The sequence below is a fragment of the Gadus macrocephalus genome, chromosome 15 (genome assembly GCF_031168955.1).
Source record: "Gadus macrocephalus chromosome 15, ASM3116895v1".
Classification (NCBI taxonomy): domain Eukaryota; kingdom Metazoa; phylum Chordata; class Actinopteri; order Gadiformes; family Gadidae; genus Gadus; species Gadus macrocephalus.
In genome coordinates, this window is record NC_082396.1 from 21,825,458 (window position 1) to 21,847,738 (window position 22,281).

The 22,281-nt window shown below is 45.3% G+C and overlaps 1 protein-coding gene and 2 long non-coding RNA genes across 4 annotated transcripts; all 3 read right to left on the reverse strand.

Moving 5' to 3' along the window:
* Window positions 1-10,455: 10,455 nt before the first annotated feature.
* LOC132473495 (uncharacterized) lies at window positions 10,456-11,644 on the reverse strand. The gene is made up of 3 exons (XR_009529418.1): window positions 11,236-11,644; window positions 10,730-10,913; window positions 10,456-10,592 (listed from the first exon to the last, which is right to left on the reverse strand). It is a non-coding gene; the product is annotated as an uncharacterized LOC132473495 (long non-coding RNA).
* Window positions 11,645-15,923: 4,279 nt separating this feature from the next.
* On the reverse strand, window positions 15,924-17,935 carry LOC132473344 (uncharacterized). 2 transcript variants are annotated; one of them, XR_009529341.1, is made up of 5 exons: window positions 17,553-17,935; window positions 16,766-16,836; window positions 16,290-16,466; window positions 16,119-16,177; window positions 15,966-16,041 (listed from the first exon to the last, which is right to left on the reverse strand). It is a non-coding gene; the product is annotated as an uncharacterized LOC132473344 (long non-coding RNA). The 2 variants fall into 2 exon arrangements; XR_009529340.1 differs by having other exon boundaries at window positions 15,924-16,177.
* A 2,874-nt stretch (window positions 17,936-20,809) lies between these two features.
* LOC132473453 (myb-related transcription factor, partner of profilin-like) lies at window positions 20,810-21,961 on the reverse strand. The gene is made up of 2 exons (XM_060073596.1): window positions 21,544-21,961; window positions 20,810-21,429 (listed from the first exon to the last, which is right to left on the reverse strand). The coding sequence occupies exons 1-2, from the start codon at window positions 21,959-21,961 to the stop codon at window positions 20,930-20,932; spliced, it is 918 nt and encodes a 305-aa protein (XP_059929579.1). The 3' UTR covers window positions 20,810-20,929.
* Between the last annotated feature and the right edge of the window lie 320 nt (window positions 21,962-22,281).

Genomic DNA, 22,281 nt, shown 5'->3' on the forward strand with positions numbered 1-22,281 from the left:
TACCGAGTATTATTGTGTTTTATATATGCAATATATACGTTATTCCAATTGTTTAGACGTTACGATGACAATTGTATCAGTTACGCAACATCAAATACAAAAAAACGGTAGAATAAGCAGTGCCTTTACTGTCCATTCATTGTGAACGGCAACGAAAAACTAACTGTACGTCCACACCAGGAGCGTGTGGACGCTCACAAAGTTTCGCTGCAAATTTTTCTGTTCGCTTTGGTCGCTCAAGTCGCTCATGACGTACAATTCAATTATGCAGACGCATTTAAAGGAGCCGTATGCGTTTAGTAGGCCCTACAGACAGCCATATCAAATAATGAACTCTCCCATACACCTTGGCCATATTGCCGAGACGGTTTTGCTTGTTCGATAAAGTGCTTCGACAACAAGTAGGACAGTGATTCCCCCCAATATAAAAAAAATCCTAAAATGTAGGCTAATTACAACCGAGAACAAAAAACCCTGCGTGCTGTAGTAGTTAAAATATGTTTCACTGATCTGAATCTGCAAATCATGATCTGCACTCTTTCGTCGCATTCAAAACAAATAGACGCACATGGCTAATTTGCATACGTGCACAGGACTGGTTGGCTCCGCAAGGCAAATAATGGAACATATCTATCTATCTTGGCCTTTCTGTCTATCTATCTATCAACGCGTGTCTAGTTTTAATGTGATGTATTGTGTGTATGTCCAGTCAGACTTGTTCTGTGTGGTCTTGTAGGCTACTGTCCTGTGTGGGCCGAACCACCTAAATGGATTCCCAACGATTTGTGTCGTTTGGTATTAATAAAGACTTGACTAGGCTATCTATCTATCTAGACTATTTAATTAACAATTATTCACCTCAGGCTCCGTGAATAGTGGGGAATAGAGGGATAAAAGAGATATATCCCTTGTCATTTATCCCTCGTCTTGTCGATTAGTTTGTTTATGTGACGATTTCAAAAACTTTTTTGGTTTTGTTTAAAGCATGCTACACGCGATTGGTTGGTTAGATTGGTGGCATGGAGAGCAAATTAAAATGATTCCCGTTTAAATACGAACGTTCTAGATGTAGCCTATAAATACTCCCGCTTATCATCACTTGATATCCAAACCACTATGGCGTTTCGATCTCTGAACTGAAAAAGGGTTGGGTCGCGGGTACCCAGTTACAGCCGCGATTAATACTTCAGCCGACATTTTGTTCAGTGAGTGAATAAAGGTAGGTAGGAACCAAAGTGCCTGCCGATGTTCCCTGGGATCCACGCAAGCGAAGAGCGTCTACATTCCGATTGGCTGTCAGTGTTTGGCCGCTGAAGCGAATAATAGTCATTTGCATAAAGTTAAAAAGTTTTCAACTTCTTTTTGACGCTCTGGTCGCTCAACTTTGGCCGCTGGTAGCGTTGGTCGCTTTGGTCGCTCTTGCCCATAGAAAGTGAATGACTTCCGGCGATTTGGTCGCTCAATTCGCTTCTGGTGTGGACGGACAGTTAGAGTTGAGGAGTCGGATGGCCTGGGGGAAGAAGCTGTACTGTAGTCTGGTTGTGGCGGACCGGATGCTCCGGTACCTGCTGCCAGACGGAAGGGGGGAGAAAAATGTGTGTGAGGGGTGGGAGGGGTCATCCACAATGCTGGTTGCCTTGCGGATGCAACGAGTGGTGTAAATGTCTGAGATGGAGGGGATTCCCTAGTGATGCAAGGTTTTTTCTTTCATTTTGGACTGCACACACATCGCGAGTGACGGATCACTGTCTTTACAATTTCTAGGCAACCGAAGTTTAAAGATTGTCAAGTGGTTAACTCTTGAATCGCATGTACTAAGACCTGATGGGTTAGTGGTCTGAGAACAACTTATTAACGCGGGGATAAGGGGTTCGATTCCTTAATGAAGCTAGCTTTTTTCTTTCATATTTGACTGGATGTTTGTATGCCATTTTGCGTAACTTGTAGTTTATGATGAAGAAATGTTACTTGGGTTAAGGTTAGGGTAACGCTAAGGGTAAGACACAAAGTGTTTTTGCAACACAATATTTCTTACAATAACAAAGTCCAAAGTTTTGATGACTCCAGTAGGAAACTTAAGATACCTAGAGAAATGCGTGAGTTCTCACAAAACATCAACAAGTCAGCAGTGTGGTACAGGGTGATCATTTCTGATATACAGTACAAAAGCTGAAACTATTAGCCAGGAGTGGGAAAGATGCAGACGCAGACGTGGGAATCAATAAGACACACACACCAACACACAGTTGCCTGTTGCAAAATGGTTCAGAGTTTAATAGAAATAGTTAGGGTTAGCTGGTATGGCGTTATCTGGTATGGCTGTAGTCTAATGTTAGCTTAGTTTGTGTTGTTTCGTCATGTTAATCGCTAGTAATAGTAAGTCATTGATAGAAATATAGCCTATCATCACAGACTGTAGGAATGTCACCCACCCTCCATCGCGTACGACACTGACGCTCGTAATCCTGTAGTGCAAGGGAGTTCGTGCACAGATCCCTGAGACAAACGGCTACGCGCACACATGCACACACCCATAGCGAGTGACGTAGCTTAAAGTCCCGCCCAGGGCGAAGTGGCGTCGATTTAGAGAGTCCCGCTTCGAATTGGAACAGTGCTCGGGCAACGACTGATGACGTTTCACGAGCACACGAGCACGCACAAGTACGCGAATTGAGAAACGGCCTGGGTCTTTAATGGCGCGTTTCCACTGCAGGGTGCGGAACGGATCAGATCGCAAAGGTGCAGATCGGGTCGCGTTTCCACCGCCAAAAGTGGGGGTGACCCGGACTTTGCCGTACCCGTTCCGGACTCGTTCTCGGGACTCCTCCGTTGGGGTACCGAAAACGAGACGAGACGCCTGAAAGGGTCCCGGGAAATTCTAGCTACACACCCCCTCCGTTGATTGGTCGACAGAATCTTCACTTCCGGGTGACGTGGGGATAAAAACAAACAAACAGTAGCCTCGAGGTATTATTCTTTACAATTAACATGTCGCGTAAAACGCTTGCTTGGGCGAACAAGGAGGTGGAGACGTTCGTCTGCATTCTTGGGGAGGAATACGATGTTTACCTAGCTGCCGCGGCGATCGACATCCGGCCTACCACAAAGGGTACTGTCGGCAGTGGAAACGCGACCTCGGAACTGAGCTGGGCTATACCGCCCCCTCCCTACCGCACCTTTGCGATCCGATCCGTTCCGCACCCTGCAGTGGAAACGCGGCATAAGAGACAGTACAACGCAGGGTAAGATCACTCCAGAGTCAGACACAGACAGTTGTTTCCAAAACCATTAAGTTGATAATGTTAAATAAACTGTAACAGTTATCTCGTTTTGTAGTGTCATTTTGAAGTATAGGCCTATTTGCCAGCAAAAGCTTTTCAACAAGCATCGTTTGAACTGACCTGTGAAAGTGGCTACTCGGTTTATTTTATATAGCCTACCAGCTAGCTATACAGCTAACTTATCTGGGAAACCTTTTGAAATTGCAAAGGGAAAGCATGTCGTTATCAGTGGCGGTGGGTCAATAGAGGGCACTAGGGCGCCGCCCCTCCGTGAAATATTCACTTGAATATATCTGGCAACTATCATCAACTATTATCAATACGAAATAAATCAACCAAAAATATATAGCGTTTATCCTCGTTTAATTGTGTGATTTACTTGTCACTGCAAGCAACCATTTAAATGTCAATGATTTGGGCTAGGCTAGTTATTGGTCATTCGAAATAAAGCCCTCCTCCAAGTCAAGGGCGCCGGCCACGTTGAAGTCAATGTAAGCTCGCTAACTTTTTGCCGTCTATCAAGCAGAGACAGCTTTTCATTGGCACAAGAAAACAATAGTTATGTTATTATAACTCTGGTTCTATGATTGTAGGCGTAGCCGTGTAGGCTTGGCCCTATGGGCTTGTCCCATAGGGCCAATCAGGGCACCGCCCACATTCAGGGCACCGCCCACATTTCCCACGGTATCGTGTCTATATAAGGCGGTGTATACCGTCGCTCATCCTCCACGCTATTTTTTCAGCATTTGGAGGGTACAGCAGGTGGGAAACTAGACGCCTACGCCTACAATCATAGAACTAGAGTTATAATAACATAACTATCGTTCTATTTCATGTAGGCTACGCCGTCTAGCCTTCGCCTTATGGGCTAAGGTGAAGCTGCGAGCGGAGCCCGATCAATGTACTCCTGCTGGACCCCAGTCAAAACGACTTAAGTCACCAGAGCACATTAAGACTCAAAAAGCCAACAGCTTAATAAAAAACGAATTCCTCCTAGATCAAGCAAGGCAATGATCAAAAGAGAAAAAAGTGAGTCTGTAAAGACTTCGGCTCTAATCCGTGCTTCATGGAACCCATGAGAAGGAAAAGAAAAACCAGAGCAATACGGTTTCCATTAGGTCGGCTACCACCGGGGGCGGAGCTACGGAATCCGGCTCTCCAATAAGGGGTCTTTCTCGGCCGTTTCTTATTTGAAAGAAACGGCGGGAGTGCCATACTGGCAAACAAAAAACACCTGACAATTGGCGGGCCAATAGAAAAAAACCCTAGCCTGTTTTTCATTTAAAAAACGGTGGGAGAGTAAGACTGGTAGTCAAGTCTAACTCGCCAGCCGGCGAGAGGAAATCCAACCACGCCGCTTAAAAGAACATGTCTATATTCTTAAGCCGTAAAAGGGGTCCCGGACTCCAGCACAGAGTTGCTAGTGAACCCCTGGACATGTCTAACATGTAAAAACTGACAAAGGGGCCGGGGGAAGACCAAGACGCAGCCGCGCAGATGTCTTCCACCGAAACGCCCTTGAGTAGAGCCGTGAAAGCGGCCACGCTCCGTGTGGAGTGAGCTTTAACTCCCAACGGTGGCGCCAAGCCCTGCCGAGAGTAAGCTAAGCAAACACCCTCACATATCCAGCGAGAAAACCGCTGCTTAGAGAGAGCGCGGCCCCTGCTAGCGTCGCTATAACACACAAATAACTTGTGTGGAGCAGAACGCGGCCGAACGATTCACGTACATAGCCAATGCCTGCACCGGGCACAGGAGATGCAACTCCGCCTCTGCCTCACTAGAATGAGGCGGGGGGTGAAAAGCCTTAAGCACAATATCCCTCGCCCGAAAATAACTATTGGATTAGGTCTGAGCAACGCGAAGGAGCTGTCCTCGTTTAGCAACAAGCAACTCGGGCTGACAGACAGAGCGTTTAGCTCACCGGCCCGCTTGGCAGAAACCAAGGCCAACAAGATTGTCGACATCGATGATGCCGCCGTCGTCGTCCAGGTCAGGGGCCCCGGCCCTGAACAGGTCGATGGCCTCAGCGAGGTCCAACGAAGGGGAAAAGAAGAGATGCCTGGAGAGGATCCCCTCTTCAGGCAGCTCCCGGCAGGCGACACAGGAGACGGGGGCCGCCATAGCAGCCGCGGCGTGGTCGGCGCCGAGGCACCGAAAGCACGCCAAGTGCCCGTCACGCGGTGCCAGGGAGGCGGGACAGGAGGCGCATAGGAGTCCTGAAAAGGACCTAGCTCCAGGAGCACTCTCAGGTGGCCCTGAAAAGGGCCGTTTGTCCATGGCCTCGCCCGAGCCGCTGCCACCGGCTTGGGAGATCGGTTTTGTCGAAGTCATCTTAAAGGTCCCATGACATGCTATTTTATGTATTCTTTAATATAGGTATTAGTGGGCAACTAACACAGTATTCAAAGACGTTCCCGAAATTCAGCCGTGGTGCAGAGTTACAGCCACTCCGAGCCAGTCGCACATTGAGCTTCCCCCAAATGCGCTGTTTTGGTGTCTGTAGCTATAATGCAAATGAGGAGGAGCGAGGCGGGTCAAGGAGGAGGGTGGGGGTGTAGCCCTGAGCAGCTTGCAGCCACGGTACCATGCGCTCTGTTTACAGTGGATGTATCGCAATGGCGAGGCGCACACAGCCTTTAGCCGTGTTCTGTAAATATTCTAGAACACACGGGAGTCCTGGAGCTCTATATCTAAATATTATCATATAGCCTACATAGATATCTATATCATATAATATATATTATAACGGCCAAAACCTGTGTGAGCCGATATTATGAATCTCAAACGACCGCGTTGGGTTCTCCGACGTTCCTGGTTCTTCAACGTCCTCATCAATGTGAAGTAGACTGAACCGCGACAAGGAGGAGAAAGGGATCGTTGCCGGGCAGCGCTTAGGCACCTCCGCCTCCGGCGGTGGTCCCTCAGCGGGTCTCAAGCTGGAGACATTCGCCGCCAACAATCCCTTTCTCCTCCATGTCGTGGTTCATGTTCTTGAGGGAGTCAAAGCCAAAGTTCCTTCCCCCCAATTCATTCTCAACCTTGGCTGAGATAACCCCCAATACGAGTCTCGTTGTAGAAATACCAGAGACGAGAGTCCGACAGAACGGTTATCCAAATAACAAGGAAGTGTACAACACTTGCGTTACAGTCCTGGAGCTCTATATATCTAAATAATATCATATAATACATATAAATCTATATCATTTAATACATATTATCAAAAAGCTGTGTGCGCCTCCAGACGATATAATGAATCACAAACGACTTTGTCGGGTTCTGCGACGTCTCTGGTTCTTCCACTTTCACATCAACCTGAAGTCGACTGAACCGCACGCTGCCTGCTGCCGGCTGCCCGCTGCCGGGCGATGGTGCCTCGCGGCAACCGGCGGCATGACGCAGTTCATGTACTTCAGCCAGTCAAAGCCAAAGTTCCTTACCCCCAATTCCTTCTCAACCATGGCTGAGATAACCCCCAATACGAGTCTCGTTGTAGAAATACCAGAGACGAGAGTCCGACGTGTTATGCGCCATAACGCCAAAAGCAGAACGGTTATCCAAATAATAAGGAAGTGTACAACACTTGCGTTACAGTCCTGGAGCTCTATATCTAAATAATATCATATAATACATAGAAATCTATATAATTTAATACATATTATCACGGCCAAAAGCTGTGTGCGCCTCCAGACGATATTATGAATCACAAACGACTTTGTCGGGTTCTGCGACGTCTCTGGTTCTTCCACTTTCACATCAACCTGAAGTCGACTGAACCGGGCGCTGCCTGCTGCCGGCTGCCCGCTGCCGGGCGATGGTGCCTCGCGGCAACCGGCGGCATGTCGCAGTTCATGTACTTCAGCCAGTCAAAGCCAAAGTTCCTTTCCCCCAATTCCTTCTCAACCATGGCTCAGATAACCCCCACAACAGTCTCGTTGTGGAAATACAAGACACGTCAAAGAACCGACAAGAAACACTTGCGTTACAGTGTGTGTATTCACACACACACACACACACACACACGTGGCGCTCGCACGGTCGAGTCTCATTGGAGGGCCAACGTCTCTGGGCGGGCCAGGCAGAGTAAGGGGAGGAGCTGAGATTCCTGATGACGTCATGAATACAGACATTCCAAATCAGCGCACTTGAGCCGTTTTTTCAAAGGCGAGCAGAACAGCTAGTGCTCGTTTTACACCAAACGCAAGTTTTAGCCATTGGGGGACCATAGGCAGGCTAGGGGAACTCATATGTATGTTAGAAAACCTCATAAAGTGAGATTTTCATGTCATGGGACCTTTAATGTATTCTCGATTTTTTGCTGATAAGCAAAGTGCTGAAAGAAAAGGGAGGATGAGCGACGGTATACACCGGCTTACATAGACACGATACCGTGGGAAATGTGGCGGTGCCCACGCTGATTGGTGCATAGTTGACATTTTCAGTCAGTGACATTTTTCAGTCGGGACAAGCCGGCGAAGCCTAGACGACGTAGCCTACATGAAATAGAACTCGCCCTTGGGTCGCACCAGTGTGCGCCCCAGGCCAATGGTATCGCTTTCCTTTTTTGTCATCACCACATGATTGGACAATTCAGCGAATCAATCAAATAGGCTACCTCCCTCAGCAGCAATTGCGCAACACAACTACGTGTAAAGTATAGATAGATCGCTAACTAGCAGAGAGTTGTAAGCACTTTCCACCCTTTTCAGTGGAGGAATTGGACTCTCCAAGCAATGTTATTAAAAGGAGCAAGTAAGTTACAGATTCATTTAGTCTTTCGGCCTGCAGCATATAAACAAAATAAAGCGACTGTCCCATATTTCTAACTGCATTTGTAGACATTGATCATGATTTGTCTCAATATCAGAATAACAACAATGGGTCAAATAGCAATGGCTGGTTGAATGGCCATAAAGTAGGTCTGTATAGGCCGTGTAAGCTTGTCCAGGCCCTGAAAGTCAGGATGTAGGCTATGAATCAGAATGAATAGTAGGTAAAAGTGGCCATCCCCAAAATGCACCAGAATACAGGAAATCAAATCTATTAAATTCTATTTTTTTCATGGAGGGGGGGGGGGAACCCCAGACCCCCTGACTTACTGTGCCCCCCCAACATTTTTGATCACCAGCCGCCACTGATCGTTATATTGAATCTGTATATGTAACGGGTATAGAAAATGGCTTGTTTTATAAAACAGTTCCCCCCCAACCATTTTCTGGTATTAGCGCTTAATTGCAATAGCGGTTAATATTAACCGCTATTGTATTATTTTCCTGCCACTAGATGGCACTGTTGACGCAGTGGGTTGCCATGGAGACGTAGCTCGAGTTAATAAACTGTTGATTGCTTGAGCAAGATTGAGAACTGAGGTGCGTTCAAGTTCAGCGAACATAGGCGAACGTTCGCAACGAACGCGTTGACATTAAACAATTAATTTTGAACGATTTTTGAACACCGTTCTAAACAAACTGTCAACGAAAAAAATGGATACGAAGGCCATGGTATTAGCGGCAGCCTCCATGTTAATGGAAGAGTTTACAGAAGAGGGTTTGCAAGTGGTCGACCTCGTTGAAAGCCTACTGCAGACAACCAGTACGGAAAATTCAAGAATAGAGGGCTACGTCGCCGAAGTTGTACCCACTTACTGCGATATAACGTTCAAATCGCATTTTATGATGCAAAAGACAACAGTTGAAGTAAGGGTGTAGATAGGCTATATGAAACGTTTTATCTATTGCTTTCTGTGTAGGAAAGGAGTAAATGATTTCAATATAGTTTAGGCTCCATTGCTGCATATAGGCTATAATAATAAGAAGAAGAATGAATTCAACTTTATTTATATAGCACCTTTCATGAAAGGAAATGCAGCTCATGTTTACAAGGAAATGATATGTACAATGAAAATAGACATCAAATAAAAAAAAGAAATAACAGTACACTAAATACAGTAGGCCTAAGCTATATAGTTATGGTCTTTTGGTCTATTTTAGATACTCTGCCAAGACCTTGGACCTCATCTAAATCAATGTGATGAACCTGCACTGGAGCTACACATCTTGGCAACACTGTGGCTGCTAGCCAACAAAGAATCCTTCAGAGGAGTGGCTGATAGGTTTGGGGTCAGCAAGGGCAGTTTACATTACTATGTGATGCAAGTAGTTGAGGGCCTCAGCGCATTAGTGACGAGATATATACGCTGGCCATCGGCTGAACAATACCCTGCTACGGCTGAAAGATTTGAGCGAAAGGGAGGTTTCCCTGGTGTCCTGGGATGCCTTGATGGCACTCACATCCCCATCAAAGGGCCATCAACCCATAGAGATGCTTTCATTAACAGAAAGGGATATGCTAGTTTCCAGCTACAGGCTGTATGTGACAGCCAGTTGCGTTTCACACACATACACACTGGAAATGCTGGATCTGTACATGATTCAAGGGTGTACCGGAACAGTGACCTAAAGGCCATGCTGACGGCTCATCCCCTCCCTGCCCAGTACCATTTACTTGGTGATTCTGCCTACCCACTCGACTCAAACCTTCTTGTCCCATACCGAGACAATGGACATTTAACTGAGCGTCAAAAAAATTATAACAATATCCACAGCTCAACAAGGGTGCACATTGAACGTGCCTTTGGACTTTTAAAATGCAAATGGAGAAGACTCCACCACCTTGACATGGTCCTACTTGATACCATTCCTAAAGTAATTGCCAGCACATGTGTCCTACACAATTTAATTCTTATCCATGAGGGAGTAATTGTGGACGCCGATGGTCTTGATGATGTCCTTCCCACTGTAGATGGGCCTAGGGTGGTACAGAGGAGAGCAGCACAGCAAAAGAGGGAGGACATTGCGGCAATGTTATAGGTCAGAATAGGCCTAAAAGAGTTAATAAATGAATCACTAATTAGTCAAGTATATTGTTTGTTGTGTTTATTATATATTGCCTTGGAATTACATAAATTAATAAATGGAATAAGTTACTGCTCATTGCCCTGAGACATGCGAACCATGGCTGCAGTGAATTGCCTAAGGATGTCATTTCTTTCTTTTTGAAAAGCTATCGTTTCTTTTTGTAATTTAATGATTTCCTCTAATTTGTCATCCAATTTGTATTTTTTTGTTTTCGGCTTCACCGGTGGCGTAGTCATGGTAGCTGAAGTTGATGGTGAATGTTGGGGTTGAGGAGATGACTACTGTGGGCTGCACAGCTGGGTCGCCAGCAAAAAGTTCTTCCAGCACGGCGAAATACTCCCACTTTCGCCGGCCCTGTCCTGTCTTCCCATGCCCATCACGGATGATTTTGTATCTATAGAAAGAATAGACAAAAAGTGCAGAGCAAAGAGCATTAGAAATGTTGAGATGAAAATTACCCAGCTGTTTAGGTAAGTGTGTGCGAGAGTGACTCTCCTCTTCATGGGGTTGAGTTTTTGTGATTTTGCTTACCTGTGCCTAAGGTTCCTCCACTTGTTGTCACACATCTGCCATTTCACATTAACTGCTTCCTTTCTGAGGCACTCCGCAACCATCTCCCAAGCTTGTTTTTTTTTTATGGTGGGACACTCAAACTTCTCCTTAAGAGACCTCCAGGTCTCTATGAGGAGCAAAACAGCGGTGTGGGGCCAGTTATCTGGAATGTAAACAAACAAGACAACATTTGACACTCTTCTACACTCTCAAGACAGTCACACTTAATAATACTAGACTAGTTGCATGTTCAAAACTAACCCCTAAGTTAACCCAGCCTACTTAACAAAATGACGATCTTCCTGCAGTAATGCCTCACAGATAAGTCACCACCATCTAGCCACCTTTCTACAGTAATCCCCAAACTGGGTGGTCCTTCTAACATACAGTAAGCATCAGTGTTGTAGTGACCTAGTGGTGATATTTTAAGTGGGGGAACACTATCCTTATATCACATACATGAGCTGCTACAGCTTTCCACTTACTGCCAATGATTACCACCTCGTCCGCTGGTGGCTGGTCAAGTGCGTCTGCGGATCGGAGAGGAAATCGGTACCGTGAATATGTATATTACATTGTAACAAACCTCAACTTTCTACGCACCCTACAGCAGCAAATGCAGACACATCTTACAACTGTGGGCGTAACATTGTTCTACAAACTAGCAGCTAAAGCGCTACTTTTTAGCACTTTGTGTAGCACCAGGGTCGTACGGGAACTATGTAGCACTTTTCTACTCAACACACTTTTGTTAAATAGCCTACGTATTACTCACAACCAACTATTACCTTTCAGATAAGGTAATATCTGATTATTATATTTTAATTTTCAATCAAGCATATTTAAATGTCTTTACTGGGTATCTATCATAAGCTAATAAAAACGTCAAACACAACAAAGCTAACGTATGTTAAAGGCACCCAGTGCAACTTTCGAGGCAAAAATGAACATTCAATTTCTAGTCTTTTTTACACGTAGTATATTTCAATAACTCCCTACCATTACATATCGACATTCAAGGAGCGAAGATGAGACGTCGTTGTGTAGTGAGAACTGATAAAAAATCGTAAACAAAAACAATGGGCGACATCTTCTTTATTTATTGTAACCTACAAAAAATAACCCAGGATTCCAGTCGGCAAGCCTCAGAGTTTTCCGAACACGTGACGTCGCTATTTGGGAGCGCATGGTTTTATCTACAAGATAGCCAGCATCACCTTTATTCTATTGACTCTGCCGTCCCTTAGTCTCTGGACCCTGTGCCTTTCCTCCACCGATGCTAGTGGGGGGTTGTATTGCCTTCTTCCTCCTCTCCTTGCCCCTCGTCCCCTTGCGCCACTTCTTGCACCTCTTCCCCTTGCTCCTCTGCTGGCTCCTCTTTCACTTTCTCCTCCACTTCTGGCACTGTCGAGATTACTCTCATCACTGTCCATCTCAAAGGACATATCCGCAGAGGACATGTCCATGTCTAGAAGTGGTTCAGTGGCCGGACCTGATGATACACTCTCTGCCATGTGTCGGGCAAATGCCCTTTGTGGCCCCAGATTGTCCTAGACCAGACAGTAAAAGATGAATGAGAAAGGGTACTAGAATGATTCAAGATGAAAAGTAAGGCCCGCTTTACACTTTGAAATTGCTGTACGATGTGTAGAACAGTAATGTAAATCGGGCCTAATAAGTGATTATCATGTTTATAGGTTTTCATCTATAGTTACTAAGTTTGGCGGTCGGATAAAGGGCAATATGCATTCTCTTGTTTTTATATTGGTGTGGTTCAGATCTTCCATAATTAGCACTCGACCGAGAAAGGTGACAGGGTCATTGAAATGCTATACTCCACTGTTGTTTACATTAGGTTCGAAGCGTAGACTTTAGGGAATATCGGCGGGTAAATTGCCGCCTGGCTTCTATTTTCCACGGTAGATGCTATAAATCCCCCCCAAAAAATGGCTTGCTGGACGCAAAATTCATCAAATCGACCTTCCATGAAAACAAACTTATACAAATGGGAAAACTTATCAAATCGGAACTGAAGGTGGTTGACAGGTAAGTAATCTACTTTATCTACTCATATCTATTAGAGAATACTAAGTGAGACCGGTGATCGATGACAACACATAACGTTACGGTCCACGCAAAAGTTAGAAAACAAAACTTTTCTACATACCTCGTTGCTGGAATCTTCCTCCATCAGGTGAAAACCCTCCAGGGCTTTCTGCTTTGTTGCTCGGGGAGGACGATGTGCCATCCTTACAGAAATGAGAAAACCACGGGCGCAGAAAAAGCAGCACAAAACGGTACAAAACGGCACAAAACGGTACAAAATGGTACAAAATTTGAATGTGTGTGCGTATCGTAAAGTATGTACACACTTAGAAAACAATTCTCGCATTGGCAAACAGAACCTGTGACAGGATCACATTTTAGAATCTCCGGAAGCGTTCGGGACTCATCGGTCTTGTTCCGAGGATTGCCGACTGGAATCCTGTTTATTTTTGTGAGATCGCAATAAATAAAGAAAATGTCGCCCATTGTTTTTGTTTACGATTTTCTATCAGTTCTCACCACACAACGACGTCTCATCTTCGCTCCTTGAATATCGATATGTAATGGTAGGGAGTTATTGAAATATACTACGTGTAAAAAAGACTAGAAATTGAATGTTCATTTTTGCCTCGAAAGTTGCACTGGGTGCCTTTAAGGAAATAAGACTAGCATTCATTTACACTTTCAGAAAAAATACGCTTCTCAACGTAACTGAGACAAAGATAAATTAACAACTCAAACTGCTATACGATATTTTCATGAAATTCAACACATAGGCTACCCATGTTAATCTCCATCTGGGAGCACATCTCTTGCAGTCCGCGATCCATCTCTGTTTGTGGAGAACTACCTCTTCAGACAGTTTGCCTATGTTCGTAAACGTTTGCTTGCTTATGTTCGTTTAACGGAAAATGTTTAAAATCGTTCGCGAACGTTCGCCTATGTTTGCGATTCTGAACGCACCTCTGTTCTCCACTTCGTATTACCCACAGGTATGTCTTATTATATTCCATTGAACTGTGGTTAATCTATCACGCAGTCCTATGGGCGGTGCGATTGTTCATGTTGTGTTTGGGGAGCTTTGTTGTGTTTGAAAGAGTGATTTGCAGTGCTTTGAATCTAGTTGATAGCGGTTGACGCGAGTTGGGTCTGTCTGCGTCCTGAGCCCTGTTTCAGGTAGCTGGTTTTGAGGCAACCCCGAGTTTGTGCGCTCTGAGTTAATGGAAACTCTGGGTTTTCCGTTTCAGGTAGCAGGTTCAGCGCAACCGAGAGTTAAGGCGGCTGCATGCTTCAGCGTTGGTGTTACGTTGTTGCGCAAAATTTACTCAAAGCAATTCATGCTCCCTTTTAGGTTGCGCGTGTTGCCAAGCAATTTACCGCCAGAACAGTAGGTGGAGTAATATGTGGAGTAAAGTTTTTCGTTGAAGACGACCTCGAGAATGACGTCTTTGTCTGTGGGAGTCGTTGGTTTGTTTATGTGCCAGATCGTGTTCTCCCCATACACAGTGAATGATGGCAACAGACAGAGGAACAGGGGTGATGGGGTTGTATAAATGTGCATATCTCTCTACATTTTAAAACGACATAATGTGTTGGCAGCAAAGTTAACTTCACTTCACGTTAATGCTTTTGTATATGAGCCTGCCGGGTTCCATTCTATCAAACCACCCACCCTCCTTCCTCCTACGGCAGCGTTTCTCAAATTGAACCATGAAAAGGAGATTTTCCTGGTATTGGTTGAAGACTACCTAAGTGAAGCCTATATTGTGTATTTGTGTGTGGGCGTCGTCGTCGGCTGTTTATAAACCGCCTCCCAGTCATGTTCTACACATTCAGTGAACTATGGCAGAGAAATGTGATACTCCAGACAGGAAGTAGTAACCAGACCAGCAGACCAATCACAGCCTTGCAGGCTGCGCGGCTCGCGTAAAGTCTAGAAAAATCGCCCGACACACGCAAGACGTGAGAAGTCGCGCAAGGGGTGCGCAAGGGCGCGCAAGGGCCTCTTGCGCTTGCGCTTGCGCTTGCGCTTACGCTTACGTAACTGAGCATAAATCGGCCTTTAGTTGCTGCGGCAACATACGCCGTGGGTCTAACCTGCTCGGGAGGTGGTTAGACCTACTCTGAGTTTGTTGTCTATAAGGCTGAAGGCAGCTCTCCGACAGAAGGAAGTGTTAGAAATGGCATGTCCTTTTCTACGAGAGCCTGCGGACGTAGAGGCTGCGATCCTCAGAGGGAATCTCCGTGAGGAACGATTATTAGGACCCCGGCTGGATATACTTTCTTTTCCTGATAATTTTCTTCACGAGCGCTATCGTTATTCAGCGCAATTTATCATTTATTTAGACCACCTTCTCAGCCCCCATGTTAACTCTCAAACGCACCGGGGGCATGCTTTAAGTAAATATATATATTTTTTAATGCAATTAACGCATTTGCAGAATGATCCGCCCCGTGCATCCCACCCGCTCTGTACTACAGTCACTTTAACGTTGTGGCTTTCCCATGATCAGAGTAGCTGACTAACCACGGACCTATAACTGCTGCAAGTCAAGAAACGCATATTAAGAATGCAAGGCAGAAAATACCCTGGTACTGCTTTTAACCAGATGCTTCTTCTCTACATGCACATGCTCAGCATAATCGTCTGCATTGTTCACTGGAGTAAAACCCTTTGAGTAAACTGTTCAACAAAATAACTTGTCCCACCACAGCCCGTGTTCTAATAAAGACAATCTACTTTTTATGAGGATTTCTTTATTTCCTGAAAGCACAAAAAATGTCATTCATATTGGGTATGTTTTTAGAGCAGGGAACAGTATCCCAGTTTGCACCTCACCCACCTTTAACTTTAACACACACACACTCCAAAGCATCCTTTTGCATCTTTTGCCTAAGGTGGTCCATTTCCAAGTCTGCTTTGTGTATTTGCTTTTCTAGATAGAGAGTCTTTGAGTCTTTGACTGGAAGCTATAGGAATGCAAAAGATGAGATTGGATTTCACACTGCCAAGTAGAGCGTTTCATTATAATTCCAGGGAGAATCTTACAGAGGTAAGCTGTGATTTAGAAGTGGGTGGCCTCTCATTGGATTTGATTTCATCCTGTTTGAGAGAAGGTAGATGTCAGTTTTAAATTGTACAACGCTATCATCAACTTTTAGAGGTTATTTTTAAAAGGTGTTAACCTCAATAGGCCTTTCCGCTTCCCTTTCGAATGCCGCAGACAATGTTCTCCATCATCTTCCTGTAATGACATTAACGGTTGTGTTCAGCAATTACCAAGACATTATTAATAATCTGTGGAAGGTGAAGAATTGTTACAATTGCATGGAGGTTGGTGAGGGCATCTGGTTCAAGTAGGGCGATGACGCCATCAGTAACTGGAAGAAGATCATTAGACAGTGAAATTATTACTTGAGCCAGAATATTGCCCCATCTAATTTGCAACGCGCCGGGTTGCGTGTACATATTTAATTATTTTGAATAACCAACCTCTTATAAAGGCACTTCTATCCTGGGGGGTGGGGGGGATCAGAGGAGCTCCCCCCAGGGATGCCCTCAGCCACAGGACGCATACTCTGTTGGCTGAGGGCCATCTCCTCAGCCTCTGTGAGGGCTGCAGAGGTGGACCCCCTCCAGTCTGCCGGGGCTCTGCTTTTTTTCGATTTGCTAACATGGAGGAAAATGTTACCCTAATATTCAGTAAGCGCTATTTTGAAGACATATATATATATATATATATATATATATATATATATATATATATATATATAATGGATTTTGCCTAGGAGTAGCCTTCTAATATATCTAAATCTTATTAAATATTGGCAATGTTGGGGTGGCTGAGAAATGTACTACTTACATTTACTGCTTAAATATAGGCCCATCACATGTTGAATATAGCTGTTAAATTAGGTAGAGCAGGCAAAACAGCACAATTGATTTGATTTCAATTAAACATTAGATACCTGTTTGAACTATATTTTTGTACTTCATCTTCATTTGCTGCCAAGTCCTCTTGGGGCAACTCGGGTTGTTCCTGCTGTTACGCCCCAGTCTAGGGGTGCCTAGGGCCTAACATGAATGAGCCCTTGTCTTCCTCAACTCCCAAGTAGCCACAACCCAAATCATCAGTGGTGTGAAGGAAAGATTTATTTATGCAAGGTAAATAAATCTATAGATATACAAGATAAACTTCAGGGCGGACCAAGGCCAAAATAACAAATAACACAAACCTATCTAGAAAGTAAGAAACTAGCTTTAAGAAAACAAACTACAAATCTTACCTCCCTATCTAAGTAAAACAAGAGAAAACACCGTAAACAAAACTGGCAGTCCACCCTTACGATCACACACGTTAACTTTCAACTATCAGGTAATGTCCCACAAGACAGAACGACAATGTGGCCGGTTGGAAGCGGAAGAGGACGAGGGAAAAACCGGCTGCCCTCAGACGGCCGCCATCTTGGCTCCTTTGTAGTGGTTGGTTCCCGGCTGCAGCCAACCACAGGCCAGGGCTCGCAACTCGTCCACCAATCATCTCCGCGTCCTGGCACACTCGTTTATGCATGTCAGGAGAAAGAGAAAAAAGCACAGGGCACACAAAAAACACACAGCAGAACGAACACAAGAAATGACCATAGTCATAACACTGCGTACACACACACACACACACACAAATTACATATTGAATAAGCGGAAGATATTAAACTTTCCTCTTATTTTTATTTTATTTTACTAATTTATTTTACTCACGCATTGACTTGTTCAGCTATTTCCTGCCGAGCTCTCTCTCACGCTCTCGCTGCCGCGGGAGCAGTTACCCATTTGTTAAAATGGGTAACTGCTCGGCATACGCGTTCATTAGAATTTCCAATTCCGTGGGGGAAAATTAAGTGGATCTACGCTTTTGGTCCATGTTTGATCATGTTATCAGAGATCCATTGATGATGGCTCTTCATAGTCAACAGGCACACCCTCAACCCAGAGTGAACATACTCAGAGTTGATTAACCCAACACTGATCACCTGTTCTGAAACCGAAAACCCAGAGTTGCTTTTCAACCCTGAACTCTGAGTCAACCAACTCAGAGCGCAGGATTAAACTCAGAGTATGTTAAACCAGCTACCTGAAACAGGCCTCTGCAAGACGGAGGCGTAACTTGTAGTAGGAGGCGTAACTTGTAGTCGGAGGAGGCGTAACTTGCACTAGGAGGCGTAACTTGTAGTCGGAGGCGTAACTTGTAGTCGGAGGCGTGTCTAGTACTTTTCTAAATCGCGGAAGTGATCTGTATGTAGCAGTGGTGCGCGGGTACATAAATGACCGCAACTCGGACCTCAAATATTAGGCCTTAAATTTACTTACCGTCATGAATATCGGAAGACCCGACTTCAATGAAGATCTCGTGTGAACCGTGATTTACAACGTTTTTTGTTTACCGCGAAAAGAGAAAGATCTTGCGTGGACCGCGATTTAGAAAAGAACAAGTTACGCCTCCTAGTACAAGTTACCCCTCCTACTACAAGTTACGCCTCCGTCTTGCAGGACGCAGACAGATACTATTGGTTGACGCCGGTGAGCTGGCAGAAGCCGTTGGTGTCGTCGGTTGGTGTGCTATTTAAGATATGGACAATTATTGATGTAATGGTTTATTCGTTGTTTAATTACATTCAACAGTCATGCAGATATCTGGTATTTATACTGCCATCTATTTGTATATATGTGCTGCTATTTATTTATGATACGGACAATTATTGATGAATTGGTTTATTTATTGTTTTATTATATTCTACAGTCATGTAGAAATGTGATATTAATACTGCCATCTATTTGTATATATATGCTGCTATTTATTTATGATATGGACAATTATTAATGTATTGTTTTTTTTATTGTTTTTATTATATTATATTTATATTAGGGATGGGCGTGAGGAATCGATTACTCGAGTACTCCTCGTTACAAATGAACTCGGTTGGTGGACAGGCAAACTCGAGTTTGCATATACACACACAAAAAAAGTTTTCTGAAGCAAATGTATCAATTTTCTGTGCGGCGCCATTAACGCATGCCGTGGGCACAAAGCAAATTAAATGTATCAAATGTCTGTGTGGCGCGTGCCGTGCCGTGTGCAGGCACGCCAGAATTCAAAGGGCCCTATCTTGCATCCGGCGCAAGTGACTTAGTCACTGGCGCATGTGTCGTTGCTAGTTTACAACTGGCGCAGAGCGCTCTTTTGCCACCTGCGCCACTCGCCGGTAAATTAGGGAATGATCTTGCGCCCCAAGGGGCGGTTCGGCGGAAGGAGGAGGCGTGTTCTGGCGCAAACGGTATTTTGACGTTTCTGAAAACCATTGCGCTACTGACCAGGAAATACCTGGTTTAAAGTCAGTGGCGCGTTGTTCAGACGCTATTTTAAGGGCGCATGCCTACATGCGCATGCGATGCATACGGATTGCTTGTGCACCTCGCGCATACACTTTGCTTCTCTCATCTACACGGACAGCAGTTCCCATTTTTGCAAACCATACATAATTACAAGGACAATAAAATATTACCACACAAGGAAAATCATTGAGGTGTCCATAAAGATAAAATAAATAGGCATAGATCTAGCGTACACATTTACCCAAATTATTCACGCGAATAGTAGCAGGTGTAATGACGGATCAAATTAACCTGGTGAGACACAGTTATATAAGGAATGGACACCTGTCAAAGTGGGTTGTCCGTCAAGAATCAGGAACCACAATTCTGAAGACTGCGAAATCACCTTCTGTAAGTCCATTTAAAACCTTACTCTGCAACTTACCAGTTAAGTTGAGGTTACTCATAATTTTTCTATTGCACAGTGGAATGGAATACGTCTTGGGACAGGATCAGACGCCAAAGGGAGAGGGTCTACCGGCCCAGACACACCTATCTCTCCCTGAGTGAGGAGGAATGCAGGCGTAAGCTACGCCTGACCCGTCAGGCTGTCACCGACATCTGTCATCTCCTGGCAGATGAGCTGGGGACTGATGCACGCTGTCCCTATGCCCTCCCCGTTGCAGTGAAAATTACAGCGGCACTGCATTTCTATGCATCTGGGTCGTTCCAGCATCCCCTTAGTTGTATTGGACGCATTTCACAATCGGCAGTAAGTTCGGCTATACATGCAGTTACGTCAGGTCTAGTCCAACATGCTGGGGAATACATCAAATTCCCCGTTACACCTGACAGCCAGGAAAGAACTAAGCAGGAGTTTTGGACCAAGTATGGGTTCCCTGGCGTCCTTGGTGCTATAGACTGCACCCATGTGCAGCTACGTGCCCCATCACTAAACGCACTCACATACATAAACCGGAAGGGAACTCATTCAATTAACATCCAAGTAATTTCCGATGCTAATTGTCGAATAAATCATGTCTTTGCCAATTACCCTGGCTCAAGCCATGACTCCTTCATATTGGCAAACTCGACCATTCCTGCCATATTCGAGGGGAATCCTCCCTTGGATGGGTGGCTGTTGGGGGACAACGGCAATCCGTTGAAGACATGGCTCATGACCCCATTTCTTATGCCAGCAACAGTGCGCGAAATGGCATTCAACAGGAAACACACACAAACACGCAGTGTAATTGAACGTACTTTCGGGATTCTGAAAATGCGCTTCAGGTGTTTGGATAGGTCAGGTGGTACTTTACAGTATGGTCCTCAAAAAGTCGCAGCATTCTTTGTGGCATGTTGTGTTTTACACAACATTGCCATGAATCATGGATGTGTCGATGACATTAATGAGGATAGATTAGAGGACTTAATGAGACGTGATGCTGAACTGCATGTGCCGATGCCATTACGTCCAAATGCCCCAGCAGCAGCACGGGAGAGGAGAGCTCATCTGTCAGAGGAGCTGCATCGTATATAGTGAGGTAAGCAAACTAATGACATCTCCGCTCTATTTTTTAGCATTGTACAAATATTACCATGCATTCATAACCTTGTGAGTCAGAGAAAGTGAGCCCAAAACATCGGAAAGTATAGTATGTCCTTGAGACATTTTTTATTCGGCTTGTCCAAATGTTAGGCGTAAATGAAAAAAAAAAATACAAAACGAAAAATGAAAAGTTGCAAAGATTTGAAGGAAAAAATATTTATTTTCTCCCTCCTCTGTAAGGCCTTTTACGCGGCCTGCCTCGGCGGGATCCAACAAATGAGGGTCCGGGAGTGGCGACGCTGGATGTGCTCCTGCAGGAGCGGGTGGACGGAGATGGAATGGGGGGAGGAAGGGGCACAACAGGGGGAGGAAGGGGCACAACAGGGGGAGGAAGGGGCACAACAGGGGGAGGAGGTGGGTCGTTTGGGGGCCATGCACGTTCCATTGCTGTCGCAATCCGGTCCAAACTTGAGGTGATGCGCCCGAGAGGCCGCAGCAACATCGCCACCCGGTCCAGACGGGTGTTGGTGTTTCGCCGCATCCCGGCCAGCTCCCGCTCCAGCATGTCGAACCCGGTTTGCTGGAGCTGCAGGAACGGGTGGTCCTGCGGTCTCATGCTGCTGCTGCTGCCACGGCGTCTTGCTTGAGGGCGCCGCGCGGCTCCCTCAGCTGCCCCGTGCGCGCTGGTCCCGAGGCCAGGGTCTTCTTCCTGAGAAGCTACGTGACATTGTTTTGATTTATTTTATGGCTGTGTTACATTTATTAAATGTCAAAAATGATTAAAAAGATTTTCACGAGACATCTCTATTTATGTGAACTTTATTTATGTACCTTGGGGTTGGACAGCTGGTGCATCGGGTTGGGTGCCGACCTCTAAGCCCCCAAAACCCTCAACACTTTCAGCGGTCAGTGTTGACGCAGCGATATCCTCTGCTGGCGTGAGGTCCTGGTAACTGCCAGATCCTCCTCCAGTCTTTTGACGTGCTTTCAAGTTGGCCGCAAGCTTGGCCTTTCCTCTTCTCCTGACGTCGTTGTATCGCTTACGGCAATGGTGAGATGTCCTATTTTGTCCAGCTGCTGAAACAATTACGGCGATTTCCTCCCAAGCCGCTTTCACGGAAGCAATTTTGGGTGGGTTTCTCCCATCCCCATATAAAGCCAACTTGCGTTCTTTGACTGCTCTGACAAGCACATCGGTATCTTCTGTGGTGAACCTTTCATTGCGTGCGCCTGGCAAACCCGCCATCATAATAGCAATCCGCCATGGAACATGCGCCGATCGTTCTTAAAGGGGATGCGAGAAAACGCTCTGATTGGTTCATTGCACGTTACGCCCAAACCACACCTACGGGTAATTAGGCTGCTTCAGACCAACCCTTTTGACACTTGCGCCGCGGCGGAAGTGTCATTTATCCACCTGTAAAATAGCGATAGCGCCGTAGAACCGCCCACAAAGCTACTTGCGCTTTGCGCTTTCCCACTTGCGTTTCAGACCGTTAAAATATGGCCCAGAAAGTTAAGAGATGGCGGTTAAAGCAAAGCGCAGCGAAGAATTTATATACTTTAAAG

What these genes read in the sequence shown, in the direction of transcription:
- LOC132473453 (XM_060073596.1), bottom strand. Translation starts at nt 21,961, where the DNA reads ATGATGGCGGGTTTGCCAGGCGCACGCAATGAAAGGTTCACCACAGAA. An exon ending in ACCAGCTGTCCAACCCCAAG is followed by an intron (nt 21,430 to 21,543) that starts GTACATAAATAA and finishes AATGTCACGTAG; the next exon opens with CTTCTCAGGAAGAAGACCCT.